This window comes from Phoenix dactylifera, chromosome 8, assembly GCF_051530095.1.
Source record: "Phoenix dactylifera cultivar Ajwa chromosome 8, Ajwa_hap1_PhDact_Kaust_v1.1, whole genome shotgun sequence".
In the NCBI taxonomy this organism is placed as follows: Eukaryota; Viridiplantae; Streptophyta; class Magnoliopsida; order Arecales; family Arecaceae; genus Phoenix; species Phoenix dactylifera.
Genome location: NC_143197.1, coordinates 2,419,628 through 2,446,761, shown reverse-complemented (window position 1 = coordinate 2,446,761; position 27,134 = coordinate 2,419,628). Strand labels below are relative to the sequence as shown.

Below are 27,134 nucleotides of genomic sequence, written 5' to 3'. Positions count from 1 at the left end.
CCCGATCTGGAGGATCTTCCGCGATGCGGAACGGGCTCGTTAGCTTCCGGCTTTTGATTTCGTCCGGTGGGGACGGCCACATCGGACGAATCCCGCCCCAGCTGGGCCCCTCACCGGGCGCTGCCCACCGCCATTTGCTCCAGGTCAGCACCCCCGGCTCGGACCGACGGACCGACCCTAATATCTCTCCCCGGATTTCTTTCGCAGTTTCCCATGCCATGGCGTCCCTTTCAGCGCAAGCCACCCCCACCCCGCCGCCGTAGCACTTAGAACCCCTTCCCACCAAGACTCTTCTCCCAATCTTTTTCTTTCTCCGCTCCTATCTTCTTCTTGATCTCGAAACGAGGTCGGAGCTCCTCGGATCACCGGCGGGTTCGGGCCACCTTCTTGCTCTCCTCCCCTCGCGGAAGCCTGCACTTTGACCGAGCAAGAAGGTATTCAAATGTTGTTTTTCCTCTCTTGATTTGTTTCAAGAACTGGAGATTTTTGTGTTCTTGAACCCATTTCCTGAGGATTCTCGTCTCTTTTTCTATTGAAACCCTTGTTTGTTTTCGTCCTCTCGTCTCTGTGATTCTTGGATTTCTGATTAGTTTGCGCTTTCATTTTCTTTTTTATTTTTGATCGACGGATGCATATGCCTCGGTGGCGAGCTAGGGTTCTAATCAGTGCGCTGTTTTTTTGAACAATAGGGCATCTTGAGCGTCTGAGGCGGTTCTTTCTTTGAAACCCTTGCCTCTATTGGTGGAATCTTTAGGTTTGGAAGGTGGGTCGAAGATTTAGCTGTTTAATGGATGCGGTGTATCTGTTAAGTCTAGGAGATAGTGATTTCCAGGGCATGGGTTCGTCTGAGTAGGTTCTTTCTCCAATCTTGTCTTGACATTAGACTCGGTTCTTCTCTTGTGTGATCTGGTTCACAGGTGCGAGTAGTTAGACAAGAGGTGTGGTGTTCTTGAAGGCAACAGAATGTGTGCCTTCTCTTCTTGGATAAAGAAGCGTTTTCTGCTGCTCTGCACCATTGTTGGTCATTTTGAGTCTGGTTGATGGGAAGTGTCGATCAAGTAAGCCCCAATGGGGCTGGGAACAAAGCGATGCCGGAACTAAACTATCACATCCGGGATGAACACAATGAAGTTATTGATGGCATCATGAGGGAGGGCCAGGGGCTCTCAGGAGGGGATGAGTCGAGGATTAATGAGGCAGCAGAAGATTTGAACAATGACCAAGAAGGTTATGGGGCAGTCCCAGTGGCACATCAGTCCGGTCCACGTAAACAGCAGCAGTCACCAGGGCCAATCATTCGTTGGGAGAGGTTTCTTCCTGTCAGATCACTGAAGGTCCTGCTCGTGGAGAATGACGATTCAACCCGCCAAGTTGTCAGTGCCTTGCTCCGTAACTGTAATTATGAAGGTAAATAGCTTAACTTTTATTGTCACTATATAGATCTGTGTAGGATTTTATTTTCCTTTCAAAGGATGCATTTGCTTAAATGCTAGGACCTTCTTCTGAAGCATTAACTGTTGTTCTGCTTATGCTACATGTTATGTTCTCTATTTCAAAAGGACTAACTGTTGTTAGGTGCTCTATATCTTTTCTTTCGTTTAGCTGCGAATAAGATGTCATGTTTCTAATTTTGTGCTGTTTCTTTATATGTCGTTGTTAATTTGTGTTATTTTTGCATATACTTACAAACTCTTAGGAGAAATCTTTGGTTTGAAGACCTGAAATGGCCTTTAAAGTAGCCTTAGTGAAGGAAGATTAGCTAGAGTTGCACATAACAACTGAGGTAATTGGTTGTTTTATTGCTTGCCATGTACTATTGATGATCATATATATATTATTGCTAGTCAAATACACTACTATATCTGAAAAAACAGGACTCCTGATATTTAACATATATTTTTAGGAATTACTATATCACGTACATGTGTATTTTTAACATCCTTTTCCTTTTATTATCTTCATCTATTCTACTGTATATATAGGGTGTTTCAGAGAAAAGTTCACCAAATTCTGTAATTAGTGGGTAAAAAGAGGAATCAAATGATACTTGATTAAATATTCCACTGCCAGCAAATGTCACTCTTGTTGTGAATAAATACTCATTAATGAAAGGCTTGTGCAGCATTGGACAAACAAGAGCTGGAAATAAGTATATGGAATGAGATGTATAAAAGCTGGCTTGCAGAATGTACTAGGGAACATTAACCTTAAGCTTGCTTGAATTCTTGTAAACTTGTTATAAAATTTGCTCCATCTCCGGAAATATAGAGTCCATATCTGAGTGCCTTCATCCTTGTCTGTTTAAAGTGTTCAGCCTAACATTTTCTAGGTTTTCAGTTTGTCACCTTCCTTTTCTCCCAATCTTATCTGAGAATTCATGAACGCATGGTCTTCTCTCTTATCTTTTAGGACCTACTGTGCTTGTAGCAAACTTTGGTTTTGCAGATGACCCTTTCTTTTTTTGGGGTCCTTTTGTTATTATAACCTTGTCTCTATATTTACCCAGCGCTAAGTGATTGTCTTTTTTCTTATTGAATAGGAACCAATATGTCTATTGTAAATTTTGACTTCAAGGATGACTGCTATTCCTTTTATGCAGCCTGTTTTTATTATATTTCTGTTTCTATGTTCGCTCAACACTTGTCCTTACTCTCTTTAGCACCTTATTTTGCTAGTTTCATTATCATAAAATTTTGTGCGTCCCTGTTAAATTAAGTGCAATCAGATATCATGTTAATTTACTTTCTTCAATTCGTTGACTTGATTAAACAAGCTTCTTGATTATAATAGTGTAATCAACTCAATTTAATGCCTCATTATGATGGTTGACAGTCATTATTGATGATAATTGCATGAATGAATCTCCAAGCATTAGCTCTCTGGTCTTACCATTCTGCTTATAAAAGTAGGGACCTAGGTTTTGAGTTTTGAGAAGTGTTTCCTGATGATCTTGCCCCAAGAAATATATAGTATGGGGGTTACACCCCTAGTAATTATCTAATGGGTGGGACTCCGTTGGTGGGGCTCCCTCGTATTCTCAGAAGAAAAATTGGGGGTCCTAAGATATAATCGCTGCATGCATGCTTCAAGAAACACATTCAAACAACTAAATCATTATCATATGTTTTATCAGTTCCATTGATACATGATCTTCAATAATATGCATTTCAAGAGTTTCGAGTTGTAGAAAATTTGGACCATAATTATTATCTACAATAAAAAAAAATCTTATGTAGATTTCTTGCATTGTGTCTTCTATGCATCTGCATTCAGTCATGACTGTTCTCCATCCTTTGGCAGTTACTGCTTCTGCAAATGGCCTTCAAGCATGGAAAATCTTGGAGGATCTTACAAATCATATTGACCTTGTCTTGACTGAGGTACTCATGCCTTGTTTATCTGGCATTGGTCTTCTAAGCAAGATCATGAGCCACAAAACTTGCAAGAATATTCCTGTTATTAGTGAGTATTCTTCCAACAACACTTGTCTACATCAGATTTTAATATATCTTTCTTTGAAATTAGAATATGAGATTTTAAATTATGGTTCTTTCAAAATATTTAACTTTGATACTTTTAACTGCTACACCTGATGAGCTTTGCGTGCAGTGATGTCATCAAATGATTCCATGGGTACAGTCTTTAAATGTTTGTCAAAAGGTGCAGTTGACTTTTTAGTGAAGCCTATTCGCAAGAATGAGCTAAAAAACCTTTGGCAGCATGTCTGGAGGAGATGTCAAAGCGTAAGTTTCTATCATACAGATATTTTCAGTGTCTTCTATGCCATTGCATAGGCTAAGCCAACTCATGTTTCTTAGTAGTGTCTTCAGGTAACATTATTGATTAAATCATGATATTGTCAAATTTTTCATCCATCAATCTCTCCGCTAATGGTTTTCTTTTTTTAATTGTTTTATCTTTTTGTTTTTGATTATAGAAGCTAGATTTATTTTCCTCCTCTAATTGCATGGCTTTATTGCTATATCTCAGTCTAGTGGCAGTGGCAGTGGCAGTGAAAGTGGCACCCAGACCCAAAAATCTGCTAGGTCAAAGAGTGCTGATGACTCTGACAATAATAGTGGCAGCAATGATGATGACGACGATAGGAGCATTGGCTTGAATATTAGAGAGGGAAGTGATAATGGTAGCGGAACTCAGGTAAACCACTCACCGTTCCTCTTTCCCTTTATTTATTGGTCATGTTTCTCATTTTAAGTTTCTGTAAGGATAACTATTATTTATAATCTCCATTCTAATCAAGGTCAGCATTGTTGGACTTGTCCCTTATCTATAGCTTCAGTATATCAAGAAAAGATTTATTTACTAATTTTTTGTTTCATTGCTTTCTATACATTTCTCAAATTCGCTTATAGTTTTAAACAATGTGCGCCATCTCGGTACCAGACTGTACCAATGCCATACTAGCACTGTGTCGGTACGGTATGATACGGAATCTTTGCGGCATACCGAGTGTCGATATGCCATCCGCATCGAATACCGGTACCGAAAAATGGTATGTAGGTTTGTCTTGTACCGCCATGTTTGGGCCAGTACGGCGAACCATAGTTTTAAATATGTTCTCATTATTTTCTTTTACTTTGATGCCAAATCATCTTTGAAACTACTTCTCCATTGTGTTGTTCTAATATGATATATGAAGTTTCTCTCAAAGTCCACATTTTCAAACACTGCTTGCTTCAATGCTCCTTTTACATTTGTCATATGTCAAATGACTTAGTAGACTTGATAGGATCCTAACTTTTAGTATTACCACCATAATGTAAACTAAGGTTAAAAAAATGGCTCTTGATATATCATTCGCAAATTAATTGATCAAGACCATCAGAATATCAAGTCCATCTCCTCAAATAGGTCCACTAAGGCTCTCACTAATAACTTTGATAACTTTATTTAACATACGAGGTGAGCTACAAAGCTTGGCAAATAAACTTTTGCCATGGTCACGAATTTAAGGTTTCACCAAAAAAACACATGAATCTAAATCATAAGACATTTTAAATTGTCAATGAAAATCCAAGTGGCAGTTCACTGAAATAAAGCAAAATCAAAAGTTTCAAAAGAAACAACAATTGTAGTGGAAGAGTCAAAACATGTGATTATCAAAAAGAGTTTACGTAACTAAGTCTAAATCACAAGTAAAATATTCGTCTAAAGTTCAAGTGAAGGTTCATTCAATCACTTCGATAAGGAAAATTTCAGAAATTAAAATCCTTCAATAGGGAAGAAAGTGATCCAAACATATTTTACATTAAATTCTGATATTTCATATAATTTTAAATTATTTTTAAGGTTTTACTTAAGGTCGGCGGAACCGTTCCAAACCAGACGGTTCCAACTGTTCCGAGCCGTACCGGTGACCCACCGGTACGGTTTCGGCAACGAAAACGAGACCTGTTGCCATAGTCGGAGAAGAAGGAAAAAGAGCGAGCAGGGGAGGGAGGGAGAGGGAGAGATCGGGACGCCGACAGAGGTCGGCGGAGGCCGCGGTAGGCAAGGCTGCGGCTGGTTCTCCTATTTCGAACGAAACATGGGTCCGACTGCAGCTAAAAAATTTTGCAATTTTTAAGTTAAGTCGGTAAGCTTCGCCAGCATCACCACCCTCCGCCAGCCTCCCTCCTCTCCCCCCTCTTTCTTTTTCTTTCTCCCACGGTATCGTACCCTCTGTTGGTACAGGCCTGGCACATCCCGTACCGACTCGTCTCGCCGGAGAACCGGTACCGGTTCCTCTGACCTTGCTTTTACATATATCCTTGAGGCTACTCATATTCCCATTGCAAATCTTAGCAAGGCCACTCACATCCTCACTGATAATTCGAATGAAACCACTTATTATACTAGTTGCTAGTGCAAATGGGGCCACTCATATCCTTGGGGTCCTTTCACACCACTTGGCCAAGAGTCCACAAATACCCCTGAGCCAAATGTTTCCTCATCAAAATTCAAGTGAAGCCACTCATGTACCACCTAACCAAGGGCCCACTTATATCCTCATTGACAATCCAGATAAGCCTATGAACTCCATCTAGATAGAGGTTCCCCTTCAAAGTTCAAGTGAGACCACTCATATAACAACTGGACAAGGTCCACTAATTTGAAAATGTTCTTACAAATATTAGATGAAACATTTATTAGAAAGTTTCAAAAAGAAATGCATGTAAAAAACGTTCTAATGAGAAGATAATCTGAAATCAAACATGAGTTCAAAATATCAGTTAGAGGATTTATGCAATTTTACATAAAAACTAAAACATGATTTTCATGGTGGCATAGGACCACAAAACAAGTCAAAATGGTAAAATTATGAAACAGCTTAAGGAGCCAAATCAATCATAAAGTCCAAAGTTCAAGAAAACTCTAGGTTCGAGAAGTGGCTACGGGTTCAGCATTTCAAAATAATACTTGATCTGAAGATTTGATCAACTGATTTAGGGTTTCTAAAGAATTTCAGAACCATTTATAAGCTTAAAACTAATTATGGGATTCAGAAAACACTAATCCAATTGGGACTTAAATAAAAACATGGAGAATAAAGAAAATCATGCATTTGGGAAAGGGCCATGTAGCCTAGAATTTCATGACCATGCATGAGCTGAAAACTGACTAAGAGATTCAAAAGAAACATTAATCTAATAAAAACTTAACTTTCAAAGACATGGAGAAAGTTACTTAGCTAATGTAGAAAATGAAACATAAGTCCTATTCAAGCTTCATCATCATCATCATTTTCTTCTTGTCCTCCTAGAGGCCACGTACCACTTCCTTTTCTCCCCTAGGCTGCCTTCGCTGCCCCTACTTATAGGCAAGGAAGTATGGTTCAAGTAGGTGGGGCGCAATAAGTCAGTTGCCCTTTACAGTTGGTCAGCTAGTAAGGTCGGTTGCTAGTTGGGACAAATGTAACACTAAGCAGGCATATAATAAAGGCAGACTGGCCTCTTAGTAGACTTATTTATAGGCCCCTAAGTAAATATCCTCTTCTTCCTTTTATTTTCATTTCTAGTTACATGTAATAAGGAAGTAACCCCTATTTCAATTCAGGAAAAAAAATACTTAAAAATATTTCCTTAAGAATAAATCAACTCCCAACTTTAGTTCAAAACCTCAATTTTTGGCTCGGAGTCAATTTTTCAACTTCCAAGGCCTATGTATTCCTCAAATATTAAGGTTGCACCTCTTATAGCTAAACTTTACTAAAATCCTAAAGCCTGGTTAAACAGTCCTAGGCATATCACCTAAAATAAAGCTTGACAACACAACACATTTCATAGATGCAAGAAAAGCATATATATATATATATATATATAGATGTATATGTATATATATATATTATATATATATAGATGTATATGTGTGTGTATATATATAGATGTATATGTGTGTATATAGATATATAGATGTATATGTATGGATATATATATATATATATATATATATATAGATATATATAGATGTGTGTGTGTGTGTGTGTATAGATGTATATGTATATTTCTATCAAATTGAGATAGCAAGTAGCATGCATACCCGAAACATGCTATCAATTTTATAGAAAATTTTTGAATATTTATTATTTATTATTTTTTAGTCCAAAAATATATTTTTAATCTAAAAAATTACATGAAGAACAAAAAATTATAATTTCTTTGGCATTGTGTAGATTATCCTTAGATTTACAATGTATCATGAAATCATGCCAAAATACAAAATTTTGGCGTGATCTCCTCATTTTCCCCATTTTTGCTAATTTTTGGCATTAAAAAAAAGGAAGATGAGAAGGGTGGAGGGGATTATACCTTGAGAAGCAAAAATTTTCGATCCTAATTGGTGAAAATAAGAATTTCTCCTCTTCTTCTCCCTAAAAAACAAAAAGAAAAGGAGGTAAAGAAGGTATTGGAGGCCTTCTCTGCCTTCCCATATATATAGGGGCACTACAAGCCTCGAACCATCTGAACCACTCCGAACCAAGTGAAACCAAGCGGTTTTGCTCGGTTTGGGTCGATTGGAGGTCTGTACCAAGCCAACAGCCTAAACCGACCGTGTAACCGACTGGTATGAGTCAATATGGCACGAACCGAGCAGTTTAGGATGATTTGGCCTTCCTTGTTGAAAGATGTTATCTCCCAAGTTGAAGAGATCATATATCAATAAGGGTTATGGAATTTTCCAATCAAAATGAACTGAAAAAATTAGACATATGATTTAAATACCTCACTAGCCCTTAGCTCCCACATTTTTTCATATGAATACCTTCACAAGCCCTTAGCTCCCACATTTTTCTCTCGTCTTACTAGTTTGTTAATAACAAGAAGAATTGTAAAGGAAGAAATTCAATCATCATAAAACCATGAGATGTGTCTTAACTCAAGGTCTCATACAATTTTGTCAAAATTAATTATATGGTTCATTAATGGGAAACCATCCAAAATTGCGTGCTATCAGATAAAGTATGACAAAGTCATATTAAAGGGGAATAAACACTTAAAATATGAAAATGGAGGTGAATAGGTTATATACATGATAAGGATGAAAGTATAAAGAAATTAATGAAAGGACTGAGTGAGAGGAAGGCTATAAATGAGTAAAGAAGTTAAGAAAAAGTAAAGGGAATGACTAGGGGCATAATTTATTTAACCAGCCTAGCCTAAATGTAGCGATCAAGTCGGTTCAGGTTGTTTACAAGTCTAGTCAGATATGGGTTGGGTTAGAAAATTCCAAACCTAAACCTAAACAATTTATTAAACAAACAGGTCAAGATTTGAAACCTGAACCTATCATGTTTAATAAGCAGGTAATCCAACCTCACTTGCTCAGCATGTTTAATAAATACGTCATATCAGGTTAACTGTTAGACAATCTGTTTACCCAACTAAAACATGGTTAACCATTAATCACTTAACCTGTTTAACATAGGCACATGATCAAGCAACTTGCTGACCCAATTACTTGATCTATTTGCAAAAAATGCATGCCTTCCACTTTGATATAGTTCAACCCAAAAAAACCCTATAGTTCATGATAGTGACAATCAGTCATTTCTCTTCATAAATCAATAGATGTACATTTTGGGAGCACGATCATGCCAAATCAGTACATTCTGAAAGGGATCAAAGCAATCCATCAACATTTGTTATAATGAAAAACCAATCTCTTGCGTGCTGATGACCATAACCCTTTACCAAGTCTCCTCCCGTCCATGATCAGAGCTTTCCACTTCATGGAGATGGGACCTTCAATTAGATTATACGAAATTTCTTAAAAATTCTTTCAAAAGAAAATCCTGCAAGCAGTTATTCAATATAACTATAAATAGTGCCCCTTCCTAGAGCATGAAATAAAATCATTCCAAGCAAAAAAGAGAGAAAAAATTTAATACAGGACTAAAGAAGACGACTTGATGAATCAAATAGCAAACAAGATCAACTCCCAAAAACATAAAAAAAACTCCATGTTAAAAATAAAATCAACATAGAGATGTCTTCTTTTTTAACACTTACCATGGAAATCTCATCTCATAATTTACAAAAACAAAGAAAATCTCTTAAATCAAAAGGTGATACCGTGGGGTCAGAAACAGTAGACCTCCTAAGATAAAAGCCGAAGAACCAATAAGGACTCCAAATAGAGAAGAAGCCTAAAGAGAAGAAGGCAAGAGGGAAGACAAACCTAAAGTGGGACCATCTTCCATGACCACCACCAGTGAGGAACCTAGCCACCGTCTTGACATCCCTCTTGCTTGGCTATATCTTGATAGATCTTCAAAGTGAAGAGAGGAGATTGGAGATTGAGGAAAGTGGAGGTGTCACAGGAAAAGGCAGCATGGCAATCAGGGTCATGCTAGTTGGCAACGACGCTCTTCCTCTTCACTTCTTCCCAAATCAATAAAACCCTAGATCTTGATTCCAATCTCCACTCATGAGAACTCTCTAGAACAAATGGGACTGGTACGATAAGAGGTTTGGATAAAAAAGTAAAGGGTTGTTTAAAAGGGTACATGGGCTTGGTTAAACAGGTTTAACCCGACCCTATCTTGATTATTAAACGTGTTAAATGGGTAATGCCTCTGAAACTTAAACCCCCCATTAAATAAACAGGTCAAGATGGGTCGACCTGTTTACAACCCGAACCTGCTTAGCCAAAATACAAACCTGTTTATAGCAGGTCAAATTGGGATCGGGTTGACAGGTCAGGTCATTATTTGCTAGCCCTACATTGGTCGCTTATCATTGAATAACAACTTTGCCCTTGTACTTGAGGCCAAACATTTTTTTTTGGAAAATACAATGTTAATATGCCGTCACTAGGGTTTAAACCCTAAACCTCTCTTAAGAGCAAGCCCTTAGAGAGGAATGCCAACCATCAGACCCTAGTCCTATTGGCTAGGACTAGATAATTGTAGGCTATTACATTACATGTTTAGTTATAAGGCGAGGGCCAACAGCAAGATGCAGAATAAGCACGCTACATCTACCAGTTGAAAATTGTCCATTTGACAAGTCATGTTTTCCCAAACATAATCAAGCCCATTAATGGCAGGGTCTTCCCAAGTCTTTGTTTGTGCTCATACCATCCCATCTAGTGAACTTCCAGGCCTTCTTTATCTCATCTCTAGTTTCATCCTTCATAGTTGTATTAGTCATCTAAGTATGCTCATACATGCAAAACACATCATCTTGATGACTTGATGCATCCTTGGGACTTCTACAACATTTGCTACTTTATCATTACCCTTTAGGGCTGTTTGGTCATTAGATTTTATAAAGCCATTATATGCAAAACCTAAAATAAATTTTTGGTGAAAATGCTTGTTTGATTTTGTTTCATCAAACCAGATTTGGAAAGATTGACAAGTCATGAGACCTCAAAATGAGTGTCTTCCCTGTTTTTTGCACAAGTTTTAGATAATATCAGGTTTCATGAACATCATTTGTAATAAAATTACCAACCACAATGTAGCCCCTCAAAGTTCCCCTTAATACTAACTGGCTCGTGACATGCAGATAAATCTACACCACTTTATCGTGCTTTGTCTCTAGTATGTCCTACTCATCTATCTCTTCATTTTCATATATAATATTTCAAAGATAATGTCACTTTTCACCACAACCTTATGTTTATGTGGGTACTTACAATACCTGTATCTCACATGTCATCTATAACCATAAGAGGATAATATCAAGTAAACAGTAGTGATGGCTGTTAGTAGTGATGGTTGTTTGGGAATGCAGTTCCAATCAGGTAGTAAAATCTGTACAGGCAGGTTGGGCAAGAATTTGATATTGAACAAGGAGCTAAGTAGACTAAAATGATGCTTATATGGTCATTTTTAGTTAAGGTAATTATGTGACCATTAACTGTCAATGTAATACTTTGGTCTAAGTTATGTAATACTATGTCCAAATATAGGCTTGGAAATTTTTATTGATATTTCAACTATAAACTAGATAAGTTTTAAACTTTTAATACTCACAGAAATCTCCTGAGGATCATTAGATCCTCATTGTTGATGAAAACCAAAGTTTTTGTCACGATGCATCTAAGACCTCATTCATCATGATATTGATGATTCAAAGTGATGGAAGAAAATATTTATTTCCGTACATCTGTTTCATAATAAGTTTTTCCCAAAAACTGCTCCTGCGTGCCTAAAAAAATTCTAATTACTTGTAGAGTTCCTGGACGAAACGTGCGGCGGATGTGGACAGCCCCCAACCTATGTCTCCATCAGATCAGTTAGATGATCCACCTGATAGTACCTGGGCTCAGGTCATTCACCCGAAGCCTGAAACATTCTGTAATGATTGGGTGCCTATGACTGCCAATAGGGAGTGCAAAGGAAAAAAAGAACTTTATGGTATAACAGCTTTATCTTAATATTTGTCTCAACCAGGATCGGCGGAACCATCCCGAATCGGATGGTGTCGGCCGTACCAAGTCGTTTGGCGGCGGACTGGGACGGTTCCGGCAACGAAAATGAAATCCGTTGCCGGAGGGAGAGAAGGAGAAGAAAAGATAGAAAAAGAGAGCGAGCAAAGGAGGCAGGGAGAGGGAGAGAGAGGCCGTTGGATGCCGGCGCCTGGATATGAGGCGAAGACTGCGACCTCTCCCTCTTCTCTCTCTCTTTTTCTCTCTCCCGTTCGCCCTCTCCTCCACCTCCTCTACTGTGTCGGTATAGGCCCGGCACGGCACGACGTGGGCCTGTACCAACCCATGCCGCCGAGCAACCGGTCTGGTACCCGATACCGGCACAGCAGACAATAGTCTCAACTAAGTATTGAAGATTCTAGTATTATGATTGATTTATGATCTGTATAGCAGATGATTTCATGGGCAAAGACCTGGAGATTGGAGTACCGAGGAATCCAGATACACAATATGAATCATATCCAACTGAGCAGGTTTCTACCAAGTTAACATGCACAAGCATGGACAAATTGCCTGAAAGTGACCCAAAAATTGAGGGTACATTGGGACTTGATAACAACAATATGTCTGATGAACCAAGCATCCAAGCTGCTGATCTGATCGGTGCAATCACTAACAGCATGGATGCTCAACTGGTAACCAGAGTTATGGAGGCACCTAATGGCTTCTCCAGTGTCACAGAAGGCAAAGATAAAACTGCGGATGGCTCCATGGAGTTACCATCCCTTGAGTTGAGTTTGAAGTGGCTGAGATCAACAGGACAGAAGGGAGCTGCTACTCATGATGGCTGCAATGTTCTAAGACGTTCAAATCTGTCAGCATTCTCAAGGTGCGAAAAATAAAATATATGAGAACATTATTTTTGCTGCCACTATTTCAGAAAGAATAGCGTTCCAACTGTTTTTGTTTTCATGCAAGGTACCACACTTCTGCTACTTCTAATCAAGCCCCTACTGGGTATGGAGGTAGCTGTTCTCCGCTTGACAACAGCTCAGAGGCAGTGAAGATGGAATCTACAAACAATATGATATGTAATTCATATGCTGCTCCTCTAAAACGGGGCTCTGATTGCAGTAGTAACAACAATGACATGGGCTCCACCACCAATAATGTCTTCACAAAACCAGTTGCGTACAAGGAAAAAGCAGCATCTACATCAACGTTCAAGTGTATCCATCCCTCTTCAGCCTTCCATCCTGTGCAGTTTCAAGCATCTACTCAGCAAGTTATGCAACAGAAAGTTGATGATTTAGCAGCAGCATCAATGGGACAGCCAAGAGAGATCCAATGTCGAGTCCAAGTGCACCATCGCCATCACCTCTATCATCACCAACACCATATCCACAGCATGCAGCTGCAGCAGCGGCTGCAGCTGCCAGACCATGATGAGATGTCTCTCAAGAATATGGCAGCAGCTGCCCCACAATGTGGGTCATCTTCTATGTTCACTGGGCCAGTGGAAGGTAATGCTGCAAATTATAGCATAAACAGGAGCAATTCAGGAAGTAATCATGGGAGCAATGAGCAGAATGGAAGTAGTGCAGCTGTCAATGCTGTAGGAATGAATATGGAGATTGCCAATGGTATTGCAGACAAAAGCACGGCTGGAGGTAGCGGTAGTGGGGTAGATCAGTGCCGTTTTGCATGGAGAGAAGCTGCCCTGCAGAAATTCAGGCAGAAAAGGAAGCAAAGGAACTTTGGAAAGAAGGTAGACAACTTTTGGTTGCACATCTATATTCAATATTTCATTTCAAGAGGCATGCCCATTGCATTGTTGAAGCATACTCACCAAATATAGCTAACTTAATTTTCCCAAGGTAGATCATGCTTGATCGTAACATTAATACGTGGCCTTCAGGCCATTTACCATACAGATCCTATCTATAAGATATCAAGATCTCCCAAAAATTTATAGAATGGTGACATAACATTGTCTTCCACCAGTAATAGTTTGCACACAGTACAGGCCACTCTTCAAGTATTTATAGTTCTGTAAAATTTAGGGATATAACTTTCTGCTAATAAAGATTTTCAAGGTTCGCAGTACTAATACATATTGTCTTGTACCAACCGTAGCGTACCATACTAGTGCTGAAGGGATACTCGATACGGGGAGTGTATTAGTGTTGGTATGCCAAACTGACCCTATACCAGGCATACCAATACTGTACCAACATGGTACTGATAAAAGGTCTGATACTAGAATTGCGAAGTTTGAAGATTATGTTTGATGTTCTAGTGTTCGGTCATTTCATTTTCATTCTTCTTTGTTTTCCTTTGTGGAATATTTGGATGGAATTTGACTTTTTGTTGGTTTTGGTTTTTCAGGTCCGTTATCAAAGCAGGAAGAGACTTGCAGAGCAGAGGCCACGCATGCATGGACAATTTGTGCGACAGTCTATTCAAGAACAGAGAGACCAGGAAGAAAACAGATGACATCATCAGTCATTTGGGTACAAAATGTTAGCAAGTATGCAAATTGAAATTTCTTGGCTTTGAGCCGCTCATGGATGGGCAGCACATAGATCCAGGTTGTGAGAACATAATAAAAGGATTTGGTGTGTGGCATGACTTCGATGACTACTATGGATGTTGGTCACCCTTGAAAGGGGTAGCTATCAGCTGTACTCGTAAAGGCACGTCCGCAGCACTGTTTTATGGTTTGTGCTGTTAAAGTCTGCATGTTATTGTTATCCTGTTTCAGTCCAGCATGCAGGCTAAGCTCTTTTTCCTTTTTTTCTTTTCTTTTTTTCCTTTAGGAGGGGCTGATCTCTATCTTTTTTTCTATCCTATACCCGTCTCATCCTCTGGTGCTAACTCCAGCCTGAATCTAATCCTTACCCCTTGCCCGAGTGATAATAGGTGATACATCCAAGCAAGTGCTGGGTGGCCCATTTGAGCCTCCAAGCCCGCCCTACTTCTCTACCAAAAGAGGGGGAAAAGACTCGCAAGCCTATAGAACACAGACCTTGTTGAAGGTTAGCGTAAGCTTGACAAATGATTGTTAGAAATGCTGAAATAAGTCTAATCCAGAGTTTGACATATGTTCATCCTTATGTCAACATCAGACAACCCTTAATTGCCCTAACTGTTTTCATCTTTAGCTTCCATGTTCGGCGATCTCCTCCGATCAGAGCACGAGCTGTTGTCATGAATTTACGATAATCCACTTGTTAGCTTCCATATTTGTTTATCACCTCCAATCAGAACAGATGAGTTGTAGTTTCCTGATACTATAACAGTCTATTTGGGTTTCGAGCACAAGGTCCATACAAGTGTCGGTCCGTATGCATGCTAACAGGTAAATGTTGTTGAGTGAATTTGCTTTGATATTGCCTGTTTTAAGTCTTTCAAAAAGCGCCCTTGGGATTTGTTGGACTAATCCTTCCTTTGGGCTATTTTCTGCTTGGTCGCAGGTGGCATGCTCCAACAAGCATCATTAATTGAACATGGACCATAGGCACTTGTAGGACAAATAACATCAAGAATACCTTGTCATATTTTTATTTCTTCGATCTCATATTTTTTTCTTGAATAAGATTTCAAGAGCCATTACTCCACTTTTGTTGATTGGTAGCAGATTATGTCCCCCATGATTCTCTAGGAAAGTGTTCCAACCAACCTAAACAGGTCCCTTGTGCTGATTTACGTAACTAGACAATGTCTTTTCCACTTGATCGAGCTATTCTTGCTCCATGGGATTAATGTCACTACATCTCGACATGAAGGTTAGAGTTCCTGTGGTTATCTCCCAAAGGGTATAGAGTTCCTGTCCCTTAAGTGGCCCTCAAACAGGACGAGGTGAAGGTCAAACAGAGTCCATGAGAAGGTTAAAGGAAACAAAGGTGAAGAAGATAAAAGCTCAAAAATATAGATATTTTTAGAAACTAAGCCACTCAAGGAATGAATCATCTTGAAGGGACGAAACACTAGAGTGCATTATGCTGAGATGCGCCAAAACTTGAGGGAATGAAGAGATACATTGGCAACAAATATGTGTTAACTAAATAAAAAATTAAAACACATGTATGAGGTAGAAGTATATTTGTTTAATAATTAAAGGTGAGCAGAATATGATGGCAGCAAAACACGGGACCAGAAAGAAGTTGTTTCCATTGAGGTATGTGCCTTACAAAAGATGACTAGGCCTTTTCTGATGGCAAGACACTGGCATGTTCAGTGGTGACTCGAGGGTTGCTTTGGTCTTTTCTAGTTCAATCTTAAAGAGTGTTAAAGTAATGATCTTTTAATAAAAGTGAATAGCGTCAAGATCCATGGATTCACCATTGCTTTGTTCTAAAGCTGTATGATAGAAAACAAATGGAGACTTTCATGATGCAACTAGAATGTGTATTTCCACAGTATTACTTGCTCCATTTCATAATCTAACTATATACAAGAGACTTTGTGAGTAAAAGAAAATTGTTGATGGGTGTAGATCATCAATACAATAAGCAATCAAAATTTTGATTAGCAAAATTGAGACAAGATATTCATGGAGTATATTGGTCATTTTTTCATGAATGCATGCTCCCCTATACAAGTATCACTGAGAAGGTTGTGGAGTTGGATTATTTCTTGCATTGGTAATTTTCAATTTTATATGCTTAGGCCCTGTTTGGAGGAGCTGTTGGAAGTAGAGCTGTTGGAAGTAGAGCTGTCTGAAGTAGAGCTGTTATAAAAAGCTGTTTGCTGTTTGGTAACTACATTTGTAAAGTGCTGTTGGTACTTTGTTTTGTGTTTGATAAACAAACTGAGAAAGTACTTTTATATGATAAAATTACCATAAAGGACATGCATAGTATTATACAACAGAATATAATAAAATATAACATAAATTAATACATAAATATATGATATAGTATAATATTATTGTAATATAAAATAATATTATGTTAATATAGCATAATAGTAATATAATTATTAGAGTAAATTAATATTTGGTAATATAACATAATATTAAATTATTTAACATAACATATTAATGTATTATGATATAATGTAATGTATATTATATTTATAGTATAATACAATAATAAAAGTATAAAATATTATAATTATTAGTATAAATTAATTTCTCATAATATAACATAATATTAAATTATTTAAAATAACATATTAATGTATTATAATGTAATGTAATATAATACAATATTTATAGTATAATACAATAATAAAGATATAAAATATTATAATTATTATTATAAATTAATTTTCCATAATATAACATAATATTAAATTATTTAAAATAACATATTAATGTATTATAATGTAATGTAATATAATATAATATTTATAGTATAATACAATAATAAAAGTATAAAATATTATAATTATTAGTATAAATTAATTTTTCATAATATAACATAATATTAAATTATTTAACATAACATATTAATGTATTATGATATAATATAATATGATATTATATTTATAGTATAATACAAAAATAAAGGTATAAAATATTATAATTATTAGTATAAATTAATTTTCCACAATATAACATAATATTAAATTATTTAACATAACATATTAATGTATTATGATATAATATAATATGATATTATATTTATAGTATAATACAAAAATAAAGGTATAAAATATTATAATTATTAGTATAAATTAATTTTCCACAATATAACATAATATTAAATTATTTAACATAACATATTAATGTATTATGATATAATATAATATGATATTATATTTATAGTATAATACAAAAAAAAAGGTATAAAATATTATAATTATTAGTATAAAATAATTTTCCATAAAATAATTTTTCGCGGTCCAGGGGCTCTTCTTCGTGGTCCACGCTCGAGGAGGACCTCAGCGTGGGCCGCGAGGTTGATGATAAAAAAAAAACAATAGATTGATTTTGGAAGGTATGGAAAAGGATTAAAATTTTTTTCTTCAAAAATGTGGTTCAAAAGATGCATACAAAAATTGAAAAGAAAAATACCTTTCCTTACGGAAGGGAGTCTGACGGCTTGGGTTCTTGGCTCTAGCAGATTTTTAGGTTTATACAGGGATAAACTATGTAATTATGTTATTTTAATATGGGCATTTTTGTCAAAAATATAGCTTTCCGAAAAAGCTGAAACAGCTTCCTCCCAAAAGCTCCAAATTGGAGCTTCCTCCCAAAAGCTATTTTCAGCTTCCCGCAAAAGCTGAAACAGCTTTTTGAAAAATTTACCAAACACAGTTTTTCATCTAAAAGTACTTTTGGAGGGCCAGAAAGTGCTTTCTGGCCCTCCAAAAGCTCCCCCAAACAGGGCCTTAGTCATTGTACATCCAAAAATTAAACAATTTCAAAAAAAATGAGTAGGTTACCTGCTCTCCCTCTATCTTTTGATCATGTAGGGAGGAATATGGTAGACTCGTGATGAGGGCAAAAGTCCCGTGTTAAATTGAAGAGGTCAACAGTAACACCTGGAATAAAGTGTTCCCTTGATTGTTCAGTACCAATATAGCAGAAGAAAACTATTACACGAGAATAAATTCAAGGGCCAGCCAGTGACTTTAATTATTAAAAAGATAAAACAATGAATGTGAAATAGTATAATATTAAGTATCATCAAAAATACATGCGCTTACAAATTCCGTGTGGACCATTAACTATGAGCCACCTCAATATTGACTTCCTGGGTAGAAATATTCAACACCATTTTCCTTCACCTTGAAGTGGAAGTTATGAATTTTGTTCATTGAATGCCCATGTCTGCTGGAAGTCCCTTTGTTGAAAATGGTCAACTGTCAAAAATTTGCAATGTAACTATGAGCCACCTCAAGTTGTCCATTTTCATTGTAAATAGTAGAAAACATCTTTTAGGCCCACACTCAGATATTCGTAGATTATTTGTGCATAGTAATTATAGTCATTATCAAGCATTGCAACTTCATGTTGAACATAACATGGGTCCATTACTTAAGGCTCTTTGGATGCTTGTGAAATTTTCTTGAACAGATTATCATAAAACATGGTTCCGTAAAACAGTTTTATCAAAGACAAGGGGAGACCTATTTCTCATAAACCTCATTTTCCTGGTTTAATGACTTGTCAGATTTAGTAAAACAGTTTTTTTGAGGGAAAAAGCGAAGAACTACTTTTCATAAAATTCATTGCTTTTGATTCTTTTTCCAAATATGTTTTAGTAAAACTTGTCAATCAAAGCTACAGTGAATCCCACATGCATCTGTAAGAGCTTGTAGAGTTCTGTTACTTGTGGGAATGTTTGTTGGGCTATTTCTTCAGTTAAAGTCAAAGAAAATTTTGTTAAAAATCAAGAGTTTGAGGTTTCTTCTAATGCTATAAGAGGAGAGGTCATTTAGGATCCGGAAATGAGCAATTTTCCATAGTAAGCCATTCAAAAGAGATCATCTTTTGGTAGGAAGAAGAAAATCATTTTGATTTACAAGTATTTAATTAATTGTGAACTGAAGGGTTAATTGTGCCTAGAAGTACACAGGTTCAAATTCTCCAGCACTTATGCTGATATACAGGAATTCTCAGAATGAACAAAATCTATGAATAACTTAGCATGAAAAATGAGTAAGAAACTAAGATAAAGTATAACATTGCTTGTGATCTTAAGTAAATTAAATAAAAAACCTCCTCTTAATTCAAGACATTGTAAAAACTTCAGGACAAGTGCCTAATGTCCGATGCTAAAGCTATCAAGTGGGTTTTACTACTTTCCTTCACAGTTTCAAGATAATAAAAATGTAAAGATTCCCGAAAGCTCAATTAAAATGTAAGATAATTGAATTTAAAACTGATAATGAGCCATTATTAGCTAACTCTATTTACATAATTCACATTTCACAGTATTTCAATTTATCACTCATTTAAACTACTCTCTTAACAAATTATAATAACTTGGATCAAGATCGGCGGAACCGGTACAGGGCACCATACCGCTTTTCCGGCGGCACGAGTCGATATGGGCCGTGTTGGGCCTATACTAACAGAGGAGAGGGCACGGTACCGTGGGAGAGAAAAAGAGAGAGAAGGGAGAGAGAGGGAGGGAGAGAGACCGGCAGAGGGTGGCGGACACCGACGGAGGGCCAGCAGAGGCCGCAGGAGGCGAAGCCGCAGCCGGTTTTACTATCTTTTAATTTCGTGATTTTTAAGTAAAGTTGGTAAATCGCTTGCCGACTTTACTTAAAAAATGTAAAAAAAATTTAAGTCGCGGCCAGGCCCCTGTTTCATTCGAAACAGAAAAACCGGCCCCGACTTTGCCTCCAGCGGCCTCCGCCCCTCCGCTGGCATCCCACCCTCTCCCTCTCCCTCTCCCTCTCCCTCCCTCGCTCTCTCTTTCCTTATCCTTCTCCGGCAACGGATTTCATTTCCGTTGCCGGAACCATACCGGTGAGCCTCTGGTACGGCTCAGAACGGCCGGAACCGCCCATCCCCAAACCGGTACGGCCGACCCTGACTTGGATGCCCGATACAGCAGAATAAAGCAACTCCTAGATAAGGCTGAAAAGTGACATAAAGCACTATACTAGTGACATCACCAATGGGCCTAGCATCTGCCCATTGGCAATCCTATTATCGACAGATTCACTGGGGCGAGGTTCCATATCCCTATGTTGCTGGTAGCATATCCCTACACTAAAACACTTTAAGGAAAGATACATGAATAAACAAAGAATTGAAATTAGATAAAGATATTTAAACTTGCCCTATTTTTGGAATGGATTTGGAAAGAGGTATCAACAAAAAGACTTGACCAGACACATGAAACTCTTCTGTCTCAAAAAGCATTCGAAAATGCAATTCCACAAAAAACAGGGGTGCGACAAACTTCTTTAACATAATTACCTAAGGCTTACCCTGGAAGCAAATGATTTAATTCTACATAACTTGAAAATAATGCCATAATATGCAGTATCTCTACATTGGGTTATAAAATGCAGTAAAAAGGTTGTTTGTAGGAGCAATATGGGTTCACTCGACACTATTTAGACAATTGTATGTCAAATTGAGAGTTGCTGTAAAATGTTCTCAACCATTGATAATTATAGATCCATAAAGCAAGTCCGAAGGTTCATTCAAGTTAGGTATATAAAGAATGTTTCGTGGATTATCCACAATGAAAAAGATGCAGATAACCAAATTCAATCAGTCAAATAAACTATATGCAGAAACAATTAACAAAGTCTTATAGCAACAGTAATGCCCAAAAAATTTAAAAAAACATATAAATGCTGTAGACCAAACTACTTTTCTGTTGTCGTGATTTGGTTTTTATACATTCCATATATATAATTCGTGATAAAAGCAACAACACAAATGGCATTTACACAACCACGCGGAAGGCATGGATCGTATACTGAACTTAACAGTGCCATTTAGCATCTCTAAAGTAAGCATTGCAACTATTGCTTCAAATACAAGTTATAGTAGTAAAGGTAAAATCTTCAAGATTCCTGAATTTGACACAAACTGTATCTTAACATGTTCCTATGCCTGGAAAATTAAGGGTCAGGAACTCTTCATATTTTTATAATCAAATTCAGTGATTGATGCAGAGCCAATCAACAATGAAGGTAGAGTGACTGACAAAGCGGCAAGGTGAATCGACAAGGTAATAGTAGCGCTGTCATGGCAGATCAACAGACCAACCAGGTGGGTAACGGTGGTCATCAGTTGATATGGAGGAAAGTGAGAGAGGCAGTGCTTCAGTGGTGCAACAGCAGTGCAGTCAGCACAAGGAGGTGGAGTATAGGAAAAAGGAGAAGGGAGGAGGAAGGATTAATCCAGAGAGTTCTGGTATCCATCAAAAAATATATCATATTCCCCACATGAAATTCTAGGTGGGACACCAACTAAAGTAGCAGGAGCTTTGACCAAGTTTCAACGATTGGTCCCTCATGTGGGATCCAGTTTGTTGGCCCCACTCCATGCTCCAAAGACATTACAAAATGCGGACAGAAGCCCAACCACTGGTCAGCGAGACGAGAACCAAACACCTTTTGACCTCTCACTTTTTATCTAGGGTACGGATAATGCCCCTTGCTTAGTGCAACTACTTAGAGACTCATTATACCTTAATATTTATATACTTATGTATTTGCATGTCAAGTACAAGGAGACACCTCACTGTTTCACAAAGCTTAACCAGATGATGCAGATTCTAGCAAGGTTCCTCCAAAGTTTAAACGATAACAATTTCAAGAGGTCTTGATTAAGGGCCCTAGGGAGGAATATAGTAGACTCATGATGAGGGCAAAAGTCCCATATTAAATTGAAGAGGTCTTGATTAAAAGCTTGTCGTATAACAACCCTTAGTTTGCATATTATATCCTAATCTTGTAGCTATTACAAGAATTTTTTTCTTCAGAATGTGCACCTATTTTTTTTCCTGTTGCTTCAAAAAGCTACTTCGAGGCTTAATTTGAGCCTTGCTAGTTGCTACAATAGCTGTCAACAAAAAGGGGTTAGAAATTGAAATACTCAAAATCTTGCAAGATTAATGAGCTGCACATTATACCTAATCTCATACCATGGTATCTTGCTCAGGGCCTTGCTATTCTCATTTTCCATTATGGATTCCATGAATGAAAGGATGCAGAAAAAAATCCTATTTGAACAAAAAAATATGTCATATAAATGCACACTACCCTGCTTCCCAATAGTAGTATGTCTTTGTTCACAATGCCTCGAGCGAGTGTTGACAAAACAGAGAAAATCCAGAAAGAGATTATTTTGGAAGGGATCAAAAGTGTTAACTATATAACTCAGTAAGCTGGAAACTACTTCAAAGACCTACAAGTGATAACACATCTAAGAATCTGTCATATACATATGTTGCCCGAAACATCTTGGTTTCAATCTTCCAAACTATGATAGGAAACCGTGAAGGTATATACCTGTTCGGCCATGCATTAGCATAATTTAAACAAATCAAGAAAAATGATTTCATACAAATTGTACAGAAAAGAGAAACAGATAATTAAGTATGACTAAAAGGGTGATCTTGCATGCTGAGCTGATAAATTAATTTTATAAAATATCAATGCATTTCAATATATCCCTCAGGAATATTAACTGAATTACTACGTGATAAATTTTGGAATCTGGAGGAAGGGCCAGTTTTAACTGAACATGTATTTTACACCATTTTCCAGGCAGATTTGTAAGATACAGGACCCTTTACAACTAAACCATGAAATGGGCAGTATAATGACCTTCAGCTAGGGGACAAGCCCATAAAACCCTATCACCAAATCTTTTGAATTTGGCTGCTCACAAAGAGGTACCTCTCAAGGATTCTTATAAAAATGTTTTGGAAAATCGGAGTGGCAATTTCTTGCCTTGACTTGCCAACCCAACCAAAATAAATAGATATCGGGTGAGGGTTTTTAATAAATGGATCAGACTTGGGTTACTCAAGACCAACCCAATAATAAATGATCAGGTTTGGGTTTGACAACCCCCACAAAAAAAAAACACCCGATGGATCATAATGGGTTGGACAAACACTTAAACTTTTAGCCCCTATGTCCATAGGACAATGGCAATAGTGTGATGGATCATTGAATAGTTTAGGAACACTGTGAATTAATAGTTAGTAAAACGTAAATATACTAATATAAATGTGGAGAAAATAGCATGTTTAAGATCTAAGATGCTTTTTTACCCACTTTAATTTCTTCTCACTTTATCCTGACACCCAATTCCTTCTTCTTGGCTCTATTTTGCTTTCATTTGTTTAAGGTACATAACAAATAAGTAGAGCCATAACTAGGTTGGCAAGTGGGGAATCAGTCTCTACAAAATAAATGGATCTGATATGGTTCCTTTTGAAATCACTATTAACGAGTCAGGTGTGGGCCAAGGGTTTTTACCGACCTAAATTTGACCCGACCTAAACCAAACCTAACCCAAATCATTGCAAGCCCTAGCAAGAACATTACTTGGACACAAAGCTTTCAAAGATATTTTACAGAGGTAAAAAGAAAGCAACTAAACTGATCTTCTTAACAACCTTATAGATGCACACATGCCTAAGAAAATGTGTGTTTGAAATATGTTCAATCCGTCATCTTAAAGTTCACTCCCTTTTTAAGATAGTGTAGTGTTGATCAAGACCATAGAGTGCTATAGCATGCGCTTCTCACTGCCAGCTCCAGAAAGAGTGGAATTAGTTTGGTGGTAAGCAAATCTAGAAAACTTGGTATGTTACTATCATCGACGATGCAGCATGAGCTCCTTGACACTATCTGCATCATGTTGCAAAGATGGTAATCAGTGAATCATCACTCTTCATTGTGTAATAGCTAGCACTAGACCTTACTTTTCAAGTTTATTGGCGACCTTGATTGTCTCTAAAAAACAGTGTGGATGTCCTTGTTGGATCATTTGGAGTTCAAATGATTTTTACAGTTCCGGTCCAAAGAGCGCTAAGAATTCTACAGACTCATATAGTGGACAAAATTAAAGTTATCACACAGTGAAAAATCGTAGAAAGCTTTTCAATAGCTTGACTTTCAGTTACGTCACAAATTGAATAAAATACTAACTCGTGTTATTGAGTAATAATAAGCATACTTGTCCGTGCACATCAGCAGATAAACCAGTACTTAATGGTTCTGTCTTTATCACAATATCTGCAAGGTACTCCAGATGTGAAAGGAACCTTGGGGCCTCCTCGCTTGAATAGATATCTTCATGGTTCAGAATCACTAGAGAGCAATCCTGTTGAAAAAATGTAAAGGAATTCAATCAAAGGAGTAAGAATTAGCAAAAGATGAGACAAGCTTGAAGTCATCTTTCTAACCAGTTCTGCTGTGAGGCTAATACAGTAGTACAGGAAGTCCAAGACACAATCTATAGAACCACATGCAGCTAACTCTAAAAGGGAGAGGTCATCTATCATGATGGTAATGCAGCCTCTGCTGTATTCCTTTGACCTTCTCGCTTCTATAGCCCTTTGAATCTTACTATACAATCCAACAAAACCACTTTCAATGTCATTTCCTCCAGTCAGACCTGTAATTCAAGAATCATTAGCTTAGCCGCAAGATGAATTAACTAAATCACATCATAATAAAATGTTATCACAATGATGTCCGTAAGTGAAAAAATCAGCAGTACAGATCAAGGGCCCTAGAGAAAAGACCAAGTAATTGATGGCGGGAAGCAACTCTCTTTAGCTTCATACTCACCTGGAAATTCTAGCTTAAGCATGTCAAAAAAGTGCAGTTTATTGTTGTTCCTTTGTACCGATAGACTGCAACCCTGAATCAAATAGAATGTACTAAATTTATTATTATGGTCATCATATTCTGAAACAATCTCTGAAGTGGAAGAATCACCAAACAAGCAGACGTTAAACAAATATCTTTCTTTAAAAAAAAAAATCAACTTAGAAAGTAAATTATAGGTACCAAACTGTTTAATATCAGCAAATTATTATGCATGTAAACACATGTATAATTCAATTGGCATGGGCACCATCTACTGTGTGAAAGAGAAAATGGGAAGCTATCGATGCTTATCGAAATGTAAATCATCTGCAATGTTAAAACATGTGTGTAGGGTTGAATGCACTTGAGCATAGAAAACAAGACAATAACATCATAAGGGTTTTGAAAAGGTTGAATGACTTGTTTATCCTATGAATTTCAAAATTTCCACATGTTGCTCATTCCCAACATCAATAGGCATAAAATCTTCAACAACAGTGGAATATATTCTTTAACTATCAAGTAATAATGAGAAGAGAATGCATTTTGAAAGAAAATCAGAGGTCGGAATAATTAGGTAATTTAATCAAGTTTTTATTTAGACCATGTTATTTCAAGTGTCAAATCCTTAGCCCTCGAATACTTAGGCACCACAACTTTACAGTTTCTGAATGAACCTTGTTAACTTGCGATGTGACCTTTCTGAACATGTAAAAGAACACCAGTTAAAAATCTTACAAGGTTCAATTATCCAAGCCAGACAAGCACAGGAAGAAGAATAGACAATATGGATGCACGTAATTTGCTAGTTTAGCACAACCCAAATAATTCAATAGACGCAGAAAGCTCTAACTCCAATCTTTTTCCATGTTATTTTCCCTTCTTGATCAATCCAGCCCTAAATCCATCACCACAACAATCAGTCACAGCCTCAAATAATAGAATGCTCCCTCTGACCCACTTCCATATTTCACCAAAGATTTTACATTGCCCATGTCCAGTCCGAGTAATGCTTTCTACAAAATGCCTAATCTTAATATCGATTGCTATATCCCCAGTCACCTACGGTTTTGACCAGTAGAAGAACTGAATCTTGAGCGCTCTTTCTATCGGGTAAAGAAAAAAGAATCACCCATCCCATTGATCCTAACAACTTCACTACGTAATCTAAAGATTAATCTTGACACGAATCGGTGCCTGATCTAACCATATCTCCGTTGATTACCTTCCCTTCATATAACTGTGGATCTTGATAGCAATCACTATTCGAAGTTATCATATCGTTTTGTCCCGAGGACAAGGTGGAATCCTGAACGGACTTTTCCATCCAAGACGTGGAAAAGGCCTACCATCGATCCCGATGATTTCCATTCTACCATCGTTCGTATGCCGAGAGAAACCAAGAACAGTAATGTACAGAAGAAAGGAAAAGGGGGAAAAAGGGGGGAAAGAGCATCATGTGTTTGAGAAAACGACGAGGAGAACGATAATAAAGATTAGGGTTCGGATTTGGGATCATTGCTCACTAGCTTCCTCAGAACGCGGTCGTAGTGGGAGAAAGGCTGGGCAAGGGCGAGAAAGAGTACGTCCCCGCCACCCTCGCCGGCGGAGAGGGCGCGCTTCAGGAGGTGGTGGAGAACGAACGCGCCGCTCGTCTCGACGCAGTCCTCGACGAGGACGACCCGCCCCGCGGGGAGCGCAGAGATGGCTCCTCCGTGGCCGAGGCCTAGGGCCTCATCAAGAAGATTGGAAGGAGGGTTCATCTCTCCTCTCTCCCTCTCTCCCTCTCTCGTCGAGCGAAACCCCGCATCGCCAGGAGAGAGGGATGAGGCGGCAAGCGGCCATATTTATAGCTGGGTGAGCTAGGATCCTCACCCGTGCTAGGTAAAGCGGACCCACCGCCTGTGCGCACTGGTGGGTGTCTGAAATGAATTATCTCAAACGGATGAGAACGGTGGGTGCAAAAGTCGGTGAACGCGTCTCAACTTATTTCCACGTCT

At 37.7% G+C, this 27,134-nt stretch overlaps 2 protein-coding genes and 1 long non-coding RNA gene across 12 annotated transcripts; 1 reads left to right on the top strand and 2 right to left on the bottom strand.

The window, feature by feature from the left end:
* The first annotated feature begins 165 nt into the window (after nucleotides 1-165).
* LOC103709107 (two-component response regulator-like PRR37) lies at nucleotides 166-14,645 on the top strand. Of its 4 annotated transcripts, none has more exons than XM_008794322.6 (10): nucleotides 166-434; nucleotides 690-763; nucleotides 918-1,407; nucleotides 3,301-3,462; nucleotides 3,610-3,743; nucleotides 3,991-4,158; nucleotides 11,683-11,866; nucleotides 12,331-12,766; nucleotides 12,856-13,645; nucleotides 14,266-14,645. In XM_008794322.6, exons 3-10 carry the CDS (start codon nucleotides 1,041-1,043, stop codon nucleotides 14,371-14,373), a joined length of 2,349 nt encoding a protein of 782 aa, XP_008792544.4. In that variant the 5' UTR covers nucleotides 166-434; nucleotides 690-763; nucleotides 918-1,040; the 3' UTR covers nucleotides 14,374-14,645. The 4 variants fall into 4 exon arrangements, with proteins under 4 accessions (XP_008792544.4, XP_008792529.4, XP_008792537.4 ...); XM_008794307.6 differs by having other exon boundaries at nucleotides 12,328-12,766; XM_008794315.6 differs by lacking the exon at nucleotides 690-763 and having other exon boundaries at nucleotides 12,328-12,766.
* ELP6 (elongator protein 6) lies at nucleotides 9,028-26,968 on the bottom strand. Of its 7 annotated transcripts, none has more exons than XR_003386295.4 (7): nucleotides 26,661-26,966; nucleotides 25,114-25,186; nucleotides 24,726-24,937; nucleotides 24,497-24,643; nucleotides 18,535-18,690; nucleotides 18,271-18,369; nucleotides 9,133-9,242 (listed from the first exon to the last, which is right to left on the bottom strand). XR_003386295.4 is itself a non-coding variant. In XM_039124250.3 (5 exons), exons 1-5 carry the CDS (start codon nucleotides 26,895-26,897, stop codon nucleotides 18,629-18,631), a joined length of 759 nt encoding a protein of 252 aa, XP_038980178.3. In that variant the 5' UTR covers nucleotides 26,898-26,968; the 3' UTR covers nucleotides 18,435-18,628. The 7 variants fall into 7 exon arrangements, 2 of the variants coding, with proteins under 2 accessions (XP_038980178.3, XP_026661693.4); XR_005510911.3 differs by lacking the exon at nucleotides 9,133-9,242 and adding an exon at nucleotides 12,784-13,406 and having other exon boundaries at nucleotides 24,469-24,643; nucleotides 26,661-26,968; XR_003386293.4 differs by lacking the exon at nucleotides 9,133-9,242 and adding an exon at nucleotides 12,784-13,406.
* LOC148702608 (uncharacterized) lies at nucleotides 23,999-24,360 on the bottom strand. Its single transcript, XR_015967739.1, has 2 exons — nucleotides 24,263-24,360; nucleotides 23,999-24,168 (listed from the first exon to the last, which is right to left on the bottom strand). It is a non-coding gene; the product is annotated as an uncharacterized LOC148702608 (long non-coding RNA).
* Nucleotides 26,969-27,134: the final 166 nt, after the last annotated feature.

Coding starts and splice junctions, on each gene's coding strand:
- LOC103709107 (XM_008794315.6), top strand. CDS start 1,041: ATGGGAAGTGTCGATCAAGTAAGCCCCAATGGGGCTGGGAACAAAGCG. Junction 1,408..3,300: donor CCGTAACTGTAATTATGAAG/GTAAATAGCTTA, acceptor ATCCTTTGGCAG/TTACTGCTTCTGCAAATGGC. Junction 11,867..12,327: donor AGGAAAAAAAGAACTTTATG/GTATAACAGCTT, acceptor TGATCTGTATAG/CAGATGATTTCATGGGCAAA.
- ELP6 (XM_026805892.4), bottom strand. CDS start 26,897: ATGAACCCTCCTTCCAATCTTCTTGATGAGGCCCTAGGCCTCGGCCAC. Junction 24,938..25,113: donor GCTTAAGCTAGAATTTCCAG/GTGAGTATGAAG, acceptor CTTGAATTACAG/GTCTGACTGGAGGAAATGAC. Junction 24,644..24,725: donor TTAGCCTCACAGCAGAACTG/GTTAGAAAGATG, acceptor TTTTTTCAACAG/GATTGCTCTCTAGTGATTCT.